Source organism: Pundamilia nyererei, unplaced genomic scaffold, assembly GCF_000239375.1.
Source record: "Pundamilia nyererei isolate P.nyererei 1_Seehausen unplaced genomic scaffold, PunNye1.0 scaffold00006, whole genome shotgun sequence".
NCBI classification, from domain to species: domain Eukaryota; kingdom Metazoa; phylum Chordata; class Actinopteri; order Cichliformes; family Cichlidae; genus Pundamilia; species Pundamilia nyererei.
This window is the reverse complement of record NW_005187407.1, coordinates 7,894,360-7,906,359: the sequence shown is the minus strand read 5'-3', so window position 1 is coordinate 7,906,359 and position 12,000 is coordinate 7,894,360. Positions and strand designations below refer to the sequence as shown.

The following is a 12,000-nucleotide window of genomic DNA, read 5'->3' as shown; positions in this document are numbered from 1 at the left end:
CAAGTTATTCATAATGGCCTGCGTTACATGCTCGTAAACAAGTGTGCGCACACCCAACAGATACGAAAACACACAAAAACTCATCGACTCTCATTTATTAACACTCATATAAACATACACAAGTGCCCACACACAGCACACTGAGTCAAACCTCATGCATGATTAAACCAGGCATCCTTGGGGACAATGTGTTTTCATATTGTCAGATTTTGTTTAACAATATGGCAAAATTTCATTAGGATTCAGAGGCAATAATGTTACAATTATTGGAAAAGGACCCCCCTCTTCTTCCCGTCTCAACGCTCAATCATCTCCGAGCTTTCAGAGTCAAGGCTAATACCGAGCTCTTCCATTCCCAAATGCCTTTGCAGTGGAGGAGCTCATTTAAGCGGACACACAAAAGTATTTGTGCATGTGTCTGGGAGTATGGCAACGCATCTCCTAGCCGCCCATTCTCCAGCTTAATGCGGAACATCCCCTGGGTGATGGCTTTGGCAGCCTCCAAAATGGGAAATCCATATTTGCCAAGGGGGTCATCGGCGGGTTATGGGGAGAAAAGTTTTGTGCTGAGAGAGAGGGATGTGCATGTGTGACTTCTCTGGGAGCAAAGTTTTGCATATTTTTTTCGCTGTCTCTTTGTTTGTGCCGTGTTTTGGGAAAACATGAATGGGTCGATATTTATAAGAGGTGTTGTGCGAGGCAAGACTTGTGGAGGGTGGTGTTTTCCGATGAGTGCATGTAGGCGGGGAGGTTGGGTTGAAAACCCATTTTCATGAAAATGTTTATTCCTTTACTGAACTGTAAACTGTAGTGCATCTCTTTGCTAGTCATGCATTCCTAAGCATGCACACTGTTTATTTGATCTCTTCTCTTTTCCCCCCTTGACAGCACCACTGGAGCTTCCCACGAAAAGTCGGAGCTTTAGTTTGACCTCCCACCAGTTGAGGGCGTTAACCCAGCTGGCTTGCACCCTGCTGGGATTTGAGAGCGATGTGAAGGAGCTGGTCACTAACACGATCTTCATTGACTGTACAGGAGACACTCCTCCTATAAAAGGTAATCAGTTACTCAAAAATGCACACATGTATCTATCTATAAATGACAGACAAAAGTATAAAAATAAAGAACTCTTGACCTGAACTGTGAGGAGATTTGGTGGCTCTTTCATGCCAAGGGCAACATTTTGCTAGAACGGTTTATGTCTACATGTCTCCACAGTATGGAGGGTCACAGCAAATCAAAACAATGATCACAGTTGGCCTCTCCCAAGATAACAGTGCTCCAATTCATAGGGCATGAGGTTTCAGTCAGGGGCTTACTAAGTATTAAAGCATGATGTAAGAATGACTGAACACCTACAGTATGGGGGATTTTGATCGGACTTTTTAGACAGTGTCTCCTTCACCATCATCAAACCTAATATCATGCAATATAAAGTGCTTTGATACAACAGAACTGATATATAAATGCCAATCCATTTCCATTTTCAATAAACTCTTCATATACTTTGACTAAGACGCTTGGTAAGTTTTTGTTGATTTGTTGTTTTTTATCTTTGAAAATTATTATTGGTCTTGTGTGTTCTTGTTAAAACAAATATCAGCCAATCACTAGACAGCAGTGCATATAAGGCATGTGACCTCCTGAAATTCATAATGAGCTCCAGAATGGTGGAAAAAAGGCGATTTAAGTGACTTGGAATGGTTGTTGGAGCCAGGCAGGATGGTCCAAGTACTTCAGAAACTGCTGTTTATACTATCTAAACAGCCTACCTGAGTATTGTTGCTGACCATGTCCATCCATTTATCTTCTGACCGCTACTTCCAGAAGAATAATGCACCAAGTGATGTTTTGACAAAGCTCAATTAATCTCAAACATTTTTCTTGAATACAATAATGAGTTGACTATGGTCAAATGGCCTCCACAGTCACCTGTGGGATATCGTGGAATAGGAGATTTGTATCATGAATTTTCAGCCAAGAAGCCTGCAACAGCCATTTGATGTTGTCAGTCAATGTGGACCGAAAGAGGAGGAATGTTTCCAGCACACTGTGAAATCTGTGCAACGTAGAATTAAGCCACAATTAAGGCAAAAGAAGGGTTAGGCATCTGGTACTAGCAAGGTGTACCTAATTAAGTGTAAGTGTCTGGTGAGTGTACAAGATTATGTATCTAAAAATAAAATCCTCTCTTTAAATCAGTGGTCAAACAAGAATAACATAATTCCTTTTAAATTCATAGAATTCACAGAAAATTGAAATAAACACACACACACACACACACACACACACACACACACACACACACACACACACACTGTTACTTACTTGTTCTTTCCAAAAGTCTCGAGTTGTGTCTGAAGAAATGTGTTATTTTAGTTGGGAATTATCTGGGGTGTTATATAAGCCTTTAGTATCCCTTTCCTCTCTCCCCTTTGAACTGCTGCTGCGGAAATGTTAAATGAAAGCTTTTGGTGCATGGAGTAATTTCCATAAAGGTTACATTTACAAAAACAAGACTTGCAGAAAGGCTCAATTTACAGGGAGGTAAACAGCCTTTAAAGGGCAGTTATCCAAATCATTAATTCCAGGCAATCAAACAGCTTAATTACCAGAAATTCATCAGATGGGCTTAAAGGTCAAAAAGTGATGCGCTTGCTGCTTCCTTCTTCTTCCATTGCATGCGGTCTTGTTCAGCTAAATTGCCTCGCCTGGGGTCTTACTCTTCGCCTTCTGATTAGGAAACTGTGGCCTTGATGTTCAGGCTTTTTAATTGCAACCCTAACCCAACATCCTGTACGCTTGTCTTCATGTCAGCCCCTCCTACACTCCCCCTTCTTTCCACACAGGCTCCCTTCATGGAATTACCCCATTTAAGGCTCATACTATCTGGGTTCAAATCAAATTTAAACCTCAAATTTAGACTTTTAAAGCAAATGCCAGTGGCAATTTTTTTCTACTCCATTTGAGGCATGTGCATTTATACTTCTCATGTTGGCCAATAGGGAAATAACAGTATACTTAATATAGACGTAGTCATTCTAAATAATCCATAGACTTGAAAGATATTACAGATTATCGCGATTCATTTTCAAACCAGGATTTTTCTGAAGTTTCATTGTCATTGTTGATAACTTGTAAGTTTGACTGAGCTGTTTCCTAGTCACACTGTAAAATAAATGTCTTTAAATTGATCAAAAACGTTATCGTGCTTTTAGGCATCTTGAAAAAAAGCAAAAAGGATTCAGACAACACAACTGAGAGCAAGAAATCCACCACAGAAACAACAAAGGTACGACATTTACATGTTTCTTTATCATTACAACTATTTCATATCATGCGGGCATATTAACTTTTTTTTAGGATTGCAAACAAGCAGTGTTTTATAGCAGTGAAATGAACAGGTAAAGTATTCCCTTCACCATTCAGACATTAATTGGCTGTTGGCTCATTTCCTGTTTGCCAGGCAAAGGTTCTGGAGTTCAACTGGAGGTCAGCATTCAAGGGACTAGTCCCTCACATGGAGCATTGCGTAAAGGTGGTGCTGGATAATGTCTGTGCTAAGAATCTACAACAAGAAGACGAACTGCATTCTTCTGGACATCTCTCTGTCTCCCTGAGCCTGATTACTAGACCCACCTTCACCACTGCCAGCAACACACATCTCAGACAAGACACATTCTCCTCCTACTCAGAGGCAGAGACTCCCAGAATGATAGCCAAGGTACTCTTGCACATAGTGTCGAGTAAACCGATGTTTAATTGTAATTTGATTTAAGTACATTTGCTTCAGGGCAGTCCTTAAGTAGCTCTAGTTATTAGTATGTAGTTATCCAATGATTCTTGTCACACAAGCCGTGCTGGAGGAATGTTTGGTTTTACTGTAGATCAAATTAGCCCACTAATACAGTGCAGGGCCTTAATCAAGCAAAAGTAGAATTTCTCCTGTGGTTACTCCTGTTGTCTTTAAGAATGATTTAAAAAAGAAAATAAAGGTGCAGACAGGCTGGAATTTAACTTCTGAATTCTCCTATTGTTAAATACCCCCATTGCTCTCATTATAGAGATAGATTCCTCTTATTAACCTTTCCTTATATCAAGTCCTTTCTATCATTCAGTACCAAATAGCACTAATTCAGAACCTTATTCTCTCTCTTTCAGTCAATTATTTTGTGTACTAAATGTGTAAAACTCAGCTGTTGTCAAACGTGCAAAAAAGGAAGACACACATGAGTCTAATGCGTAGGTTTATTCTATGAGCAATATCTGTACAAGGCCCTCATTGTCGTGCAGTCTTGTGTGCTAGTTCCTTTTCCCATACACAGTGGACTCACTGTCCTCTTCACCCAGAACAATGCAAGTCTCCAAACAATACCTAGGCCCAGGGAGAATAATGTTTTTTGTTACCCTAGCAGAAAGGTCTCTGTGCAAAAGAGGGCCCGAATGATTTGGGCATGACACCTTGAAAAGTTTCCTCGGAAAAAGTCATCAGTATTACCAGAGTTCTCTAAAGACAAAAAATAAACAAACAAAAAAAACCATTTAACCACTATGTAGGTTAGATGGGATGTAGAGAAAGGTGTTGAAAGTGGAAAGTGGAGGGTATATGGTGCACTAATGATCTAGGGATGTATTATGAAGAGGCTTGGTTAGTGAACAGAATAAAGCAGGATAAGCAGAAGGGGTGAGAGAGGGCCTGAGAAATGGCAGGGAGAGGTGAAGCAGAAACCAGAGATTGACTTTTCTCCAAAGGTAAGGCTGGTGTCTAATGTGAGACAAGGTTTAGAATTTAACTCTCTACAAAAGGATCTCCAGTGTGGCCAGCCGCATACACACTGTCACTATGCTGTTTTTTTCCTCTTTTTTTTCACTTTCGCTTTTCTTCATTTTCTCTGCAGTTTTAAATTTTTCCGAACAACTTTTCAGGGAGTTCTACCTGAAACTTTCCCCAACTCACATTCATCTTCCTCTCAACTACCCACCACTCTCCTCTACACTGAGCACTATTGAGACTCTTATCATTACTGCCTCACCTTTCTTCCCTCCTCCCACTCTCTCCTCCCCTAACCCTTTTACACTGACAGTATTTGTGGCTCTCACTGCTAACGAGTGTCAGAATTTGTCTGTACTCAGGACCTGTACAGCGTAGTTATGTGTAGGTCAACGTTTCAAAGATGAGAGTCTTTCAGCCCAAAGGTTATACATGCATGCATTTGAATTCAATAACACTGAGCTAAAAAGATATTCAAGACAAATACATATATGTGTATGTGTGTGTGTGTGTGTGGGAGGGGTGGTATATGTGTTTATACACACATACTCTATGTGTTTGCTCGAATATGCTTGAACATGCTCTAGTGTCTGAGAAGAGCAAATTTACTTTTTACAAGACAAAACCTTGAAAATTGCCGGTAGAAAGATATTATGATAGATCAATATTTCTCACATTTATATTCATTTGTTCATACCTCAGTCCTCGCTTTTTTATCCGAACCCACTTTCCTCTGTCTATATTACCATAAATATGCAGGTTGCAATGATACTGTTCATCCATCACAGTACTTGATGATGTACTTTTATTATTGGCAGATAGATGAATTACAAACAGCCTGCTTTCAACAGCTGTAACTCACCCTCCTGTCAGAACCTGGGATTGAACTCTCCTTGTTTTACTAGACCCTTCTAACCTTCATGCCAGCTTTCTATTATAGCAGCAGAAGTGCCTTTTCTGTATTCAGACTTTAGCGAAGCCCTCACCTGCGTGTTCATTTCTTCACTTGTCTGTCTACTCCACATTCTGCACACACATAAACAGGGCTCGCTAGCACTTTATAAAATCTCTTTCACCTTGCTGCAATAGTCCTGGTGGGATCACATGCTTTGATCTTAGCTAGTTAAGGTTTCAGACTGACTTCAACTGGCTTCAGTGTGTGAGTGTTTATATGTGTGCGAATACTGTATTTGTATGCTTCTTCAGGATCTTTCCATTATGCTCCTTTTTTCTCCCATCAAAGATAAGCTCCTAATGACAACATTCAGTCCTGTATTGACTTAATTGTCCAAGCGGTCATTGTTTGCCGGCCCCACTGAAAGCTTTTATCGAGAAAATTGTTTGAAGAGATTGTTAGATTGTCAGCTGCAGACACACTGTTAGCTGTAACAGAAATAGAAATGCTGAACTTCTCAGTCCTCTCCGACAGCTAGTCAAGTAATCCCGTGACTGTAGAAGCAGGTGATTCACACTATGACTGACTGATTGATTAAACTGCAACAGTCTTCTGAGTGTTATTTTCTTTCTTCAGTGTGACCTAGATAAATAGATCCAGCAGATATGGGCCTTGTGCTATGTTTTAAGGCTTTTACTGATCCACTCATAACTCAAGCATATGCATATTTTAGGTCTATACATTTGGATTCACAAATACAGCTGTGTAAGAAGTTTTTACAGTAATGTAAAAAATTGACATTTGATTAATTTATCAACAGCATAAAAGCAGAAGTTTTGCTGGTTTGATTCGTACAATGCCAAGAAGGAACGATATCGACAATGATCTTAGAGAAGCAGTCCTTTCTGCCCATCAATCTGGGAAGGGTTATAAGGTCATTTCCAAACAATTTGAAGCCAATCATTCTGCAGCGAGAAAAACTATTCACAAGTGGAAAACATTCAAGACAGTTGCCAGGATCTTTCCAGGTGTGGAACTCCCAGCAAATTCACCCCAAGGTCAGACTGTGCAATGCTCAGAGAAGCTGCAAAAAAATCCCAAGAGCTACATCTCATGTTAAATGTTAAAGTTCAAGAAAGTACACTAAGAAGAAAACTGAGTTTTTCTTGTTTGGAAGCGCTACCGGGAGAAAGAATCTTTTCTCTGAAAAGAAGTGGCGCCACATCTTAAGTCAAATGCAAAGTTGCATTTGAACAAACCTCAGCACTCCTGGAACAATGATAGACAAGACCAAGATGATTGACCATAATGCACAGTACCACATTTAGTATAGACTATGTACAGAATATGAGCACAAACTTCTTGTACCATGTGTCATACATAATGGTGGAGGTGTAATACCTTGGGCTTGTTTTGCAGCCACAGGACCTGGACACAATGTAATCATTGGTATACATAGGACTTCATGGTCAACTCAAAATTTTCTAGAGTCAAATGTGAGGCCATCTGTCCAACCAATAAAGCTTGGCCGAATTTGGGTCATGCATCAGGACAATGATCCTAAGCCCAGCCGCAAATCTCCAACAGAAAAAGAAACTATCAGTGTGTTGCAATGGCCCCAATGAAAGATCAGAACTCAACCTGATTGAAATGCTGTGGTGCGTCTTTCCTGTCTGACTTCCACCTCCTCCAGTGTGTTGTAAAATTTGTATTAGATTGTGACTACGGTGATTAACAATGTTATAAAATATGACTGATGTTTTTTTGTTCGACCTAATGCTGTGAATTTTTAACAGCAAAGTTGATGCCGAGTGCATGTCCTCAGATATTTGTATTCATCGTTTGCACTTGTCACTGTTTTCAGTAGTAGGCAAACACAAGATAAATGCCTGTGTAATACTCAGCTCAGTCTTGAATCCTTGTCATTCTGATCACTTCTCACAAATGTTCCATTATTTACATTTAATGAGGTCTCTTTTTACTGTTTTTTTTTTTTTTTTGTTCCCTCTTACTGACAGATTTTCCCTCTGTTACTGAAATCATCTTGCCTCATGTTTGCGATCTCTCTCCCCCCTCAGTTTTGCGGAGCAGTCATGTCTGAAATGGATGCCTTACTACCACTGGCAGCAGCCTGCAACGAGAGCTCTCTTCTGCAGGTGCGATCAAGCTTTATAGAGTCATGTGGCAGAGCAGCATTTGCCATGTTGGGTCGTTTGCAGGAGAGGGCCCTGGAGGTACCATCCTCTGCTCCCCTGAAGAACTTGCATGCTCTACTGGCCACTTGCATTTATGTGCACCAGCGACTAGAGCACTACAGTGCCAGGCTGAAGGATTCCAGTACTGCTGCAGCTAAAATGTAAGTAGTGTGTTTCCAGATGTTTATGGACATTTACAGTTATTTTGTTTAAACTTCACGCAGCTGAATTATTTATTTGCCTTGCTCCCATGCTTTGTCTTTTTCCCAACTTTTTTAGACCTGGTGACTGCCACGGCCAGTGACATTATGTCTCCTGGTTTCCATTTAATTCCTGTTCTCATGAATGCTATATCTGTGGAATGCTTTGAGGGCTTTTATTTTAATTTGGCACAGACAATTACTTGGGCTAAAGGAAGAGCTGATAAGAGTTTGTTGGTCAAAGGTCGCTTGCAACTTCAAATCTGTACCATTTTTATGATTTCTAGACCTTTAGGAAATTTGACAATATCTGGCACAAACACTCACTTGGACTCAAGGCTGAACTCATTAGAATATTTTGGTCAAAGGTCAAGAGTCAAGGTCACTGTAAACTCACAAAACATGCTAATTATGACTTTCACATGAAATTTCACACATTGGTCTAACAGGATAAACTGATGAAATGATGGCCTTTTGCATTTAAAAGGTCAAATGTCAGCTTAACTGTGGCACCGTAATGTTCCACAAAAAGACTTTACTAGTCATTATTCAACTGCATAACTCAGGAACACATGGGGAGAATGTGATTATATTTTACTTCTGATTTGATCCTAAACTTGTCACAGTTATCTTTGGTGATTCCTTAGTGGATTGCTTAAAAACTAAACAAACGGAAACTTCACTTATAGACACAGGCAATGCTTTACTGTGGCAAAGTAATTCTAAAACGACTCTCAAAATATCCAGTGTTGATTCTAGAAACCTATGGGCCCTAGGCCCACCCAACCAAGTGTTCATCACCATTATATTAAAGGAAGTATATTTATACACTAACACATTAATAATGCAATTTTCATAGCTTTCATGTTACAGAATTAGCATTACTCAAATTCAACTTTTGAATGTTGTTCTTGGACGTACACATTACATTTGATAGCCTTGACTGTCTACTCAAGTTTTTACATAATGAAAATATGCCTTTTTCATTTTCAGAAAACCATTAAACCTACATAACAGATTTGGAAACTACAACAAAATGCACACACCACACTGCACATACATTCAATTATATTGGTGTAATTATTGTGCTATAGACTGATCTACCGAGGGAAATAAATATCACCTGCATGACCCATCTTAAGTATTCGGGCTGAGGTGCTTGTGTGAGATTTAATGGTACATGGCCCTGTCCATTGGCCTCTCAATGCGGTGAAGTCGTCCTGTACCATTAGCAGGAAAAACAGCCCCAAATAGTAATGTTTCCACATCTCTCCTTAACTGTGGGGATGGTGTTCTTTGGGTCATGCTCAGCATTTCTTTTCTTCCAAACATGGCAGGTTGAGTTGATGCAAAAGAGCTTCAATTTGGTTTTTCTCCCAAGCCTTCTCTAAATCAGTTTATAACTTTTAAGGAATGCATTTTTTTCTGGATTTTTGGTTGATATTCTTGTCTTTCTCCATTAAAATGAAACTAGCGTAACAATTACACACTGTTCATTCCTTTGTAATCGAGCAAAGTTACAAATTCAGCAGGGGATTAAATAATAATTTCCCTCAGTGTATAGCACAATAATTACACTGATATAATGTAGTAATTTAGAGTACACTTGGCTCTAAATTTCATAACTTATCATCCATAGCTCAGGTGGAGACAACGTTTAACAAAGAAAAGTGGCAGAGACCATGTTTATTTCAATAACAATGTCTAAAGCAAAGCTGAATGGTGATAAAGTATCTATTCTGTAACTACTAGATTCTAATATCTGGTTGCTATGCTAATAAGACAATCCTGACCCCTGGCCATGCGCAATCTGCCCCGCTCTGCTAGCTAAATAAACCAATATTCAAACAAAGTAAACAAAGAAATAATCTGCATTTAGCTCTTTAGCATTGTATTTGATGACTATCTGCTCCACTTACCACTGCCTTGTTTTTTCTTTTCTTTCTCCTTTTTCTTCTTTCTGTTTTCTACTCTTAGAAGTATAAAATCATATCATTGATCGTAATAGCTCTTCTTCATTTTCCTTGTGATTACATTTGTTCAAACAGAATCGTGCATGCCACTTGCAACAGGAGTGGAGTTAGGTGGGGGTCCCTTTAGAGAGGTCAGGTTTCTCCTATACTGCCATTCCCAACTTTGAACATTGCTATCGTTGTAGTTAACTGTCTGTCAGCCCTGAGGGGCCTCCCACCGGTCTGGGGCCTGCCTTACCTAGCAGTTGCCTGTCTTGCCTAGTTGCAAGCAGCATCTCTTAAAGTATCAGCAGTAACCATTAGCAGCTGACAGGCAGCTTTGCAGATCTATATTACAAGAATTTGCACCAGAAACAAAAATCACATAGCACTACTTGCTCCAGCTACCTTATGTAAAATACATTTTCTTTTTTTTTTTTACCCTAATTTGAAATAAAAGATAAATATTTAGTATGTTAATCAACTGAAGCAGTGGATGAAGAAGATTTCTTCCAAATTTAGAAACTAGGAAATTTAAAATGATTCTTGAAAGTCAAAGAAATTCTAGATGAACAGGGGGTTACCAGAGATAACGACAGAGGGTAACAACACCCACAGTATCTGCACCTGCTAAGTTTTTCCATCCATTTTCTTCAACATTTTCATGCCCCTTATCACCCCCTTAAACTGCTCTCCACAGATCTCCTTTAAAAACATCCTTGGTGCTGTTTGTGCTCCTGTTTTCCCTCCCTTGGCCCTTTACCCCTGCACTCCACCTGCACTTGCATGGTACCCCATTTGGTCATAAACCGCCTTCCTCTCTTTACACCATTAACTCCCTCCTGGTTTTAAGTCCCCTCTCTGGAAAGTATAAAGGCAGGTGGATTTAAAGGGTATGAAATGTCACACTGAACTTTTATAATAAATCATCTATTCTTTCATCTAATCATTTCACCCGTGCCATTGATAGCTCCCAGTACATAAAAGACAGCTCTTAATTATCCATATGCATTACAGGATTCTGCACTGTTGAACTTGTTTACCCTAGTAAACCTGTTTTGTTTTGTTTTTTTGTTTTTTTTCATTTAATATGCTGTGTGTATTATATTATGTGTTTTCTAACATTACCTTTAAAGATGTTTCTTCATCTGTGCCTAGAACCCTGACCCCACTACCTGTGCAGAAATACAAAGATACAGTCGAGGCCATGAGAGAGCAGTTGACCAGCTACTGTATCCAGGCTTGTTATACATGCATTCTTCAGGATGCAGAGAGCCACCACTGGGCTGACCCTAAACCTTTCTATGAGGTAAAATCGCTATATGATTAAAAACAAACAACTAAACAAAACAAATGTGTTGTGACACACTTCTGTGAGTTTTATTGAAGTGTAAAACAGCTCTAGTGTTGTTGTGTGTTGATTTGATTTCTTTTATTGCAAAAATTTCAATGCCAGTGTCTTAGGAGGCTTGTTGGATAGATTTTGAGGAACTCTAGGAATTACACCCTAGAGCTTTCTTGTTTCTTCTTTTCATTCCCACAATACACCTTTACCTCCCACTCTCCCACTTCTAACTCAGTCTTCTACTCTGAGCTCCCTGAGAACATCTGTGGCTTCCATGCTGCCCTGGGGGCTCCAGGGATTCAGTTGTCTGAAGTCTGCAGTCTACACTGGGACTGTCTGGAAACAGCAGAGGGCCCCTGGAACTCCCCTACCTTTATGCCCTTAAACAAATCTAAACCTCCCCTCTCTCTTTTTGCTTTTGACTTTTTTTCCCTTTGTTCCTCCCTCCCTCCCTGGGTCACTGGTGTCAGACAGGCCTGCTGTGTGCAGGTGTGTGCTTTTGTTCAGCCATCACTTTGTGCATCCGTACCAGTAAATGTATGTGTAGGTGTACAGCAGCATCTCAGGATGTAAGTGTCATTTGGTATGTCTATGTATGTACCTATATTTTTGATGTTTTATATTTTTGATTTGGATCCAGCT

At 39.8% G+C, this 12,000-nt stretch overlaps 1 protein-coding gene across 1 annotated transcript in view; it reads left to right on the top strand.

The window, feature by feature from the left end:
- Positions 1 to 12,000, top strand: part of kiaa0825 (KIAA0825 ortholog) — a 115,155-nt gene that overhangs the window by 22,562 nt on the left and 80,593 nt on the right. The window contains exons 7-11 of the mRNA XM_005722417.1: positions 889 to 1,056; positions 3,219 to 3,292; positions 3,467 to 3,724; positions 7,745 to 8,022; positions 11,172 to 11,322. Coding sequence (XP_005722474.1) covers positions 889 to 1,056; positions 3,219 to 3,292; positions 3,467 to 3,724; positions 7,745 to 8,022; positions 11,172 to 11,322 — 929 coding nt within the window. The remainder of the gene's footprint in view (positions 1 to 888; positions 1,057 to 3,218; positions 3,293 to 3,466; positions 3,725 to 7,744; positions 8,023 to 11,171; positions 11,323 to 12,000) is intronic.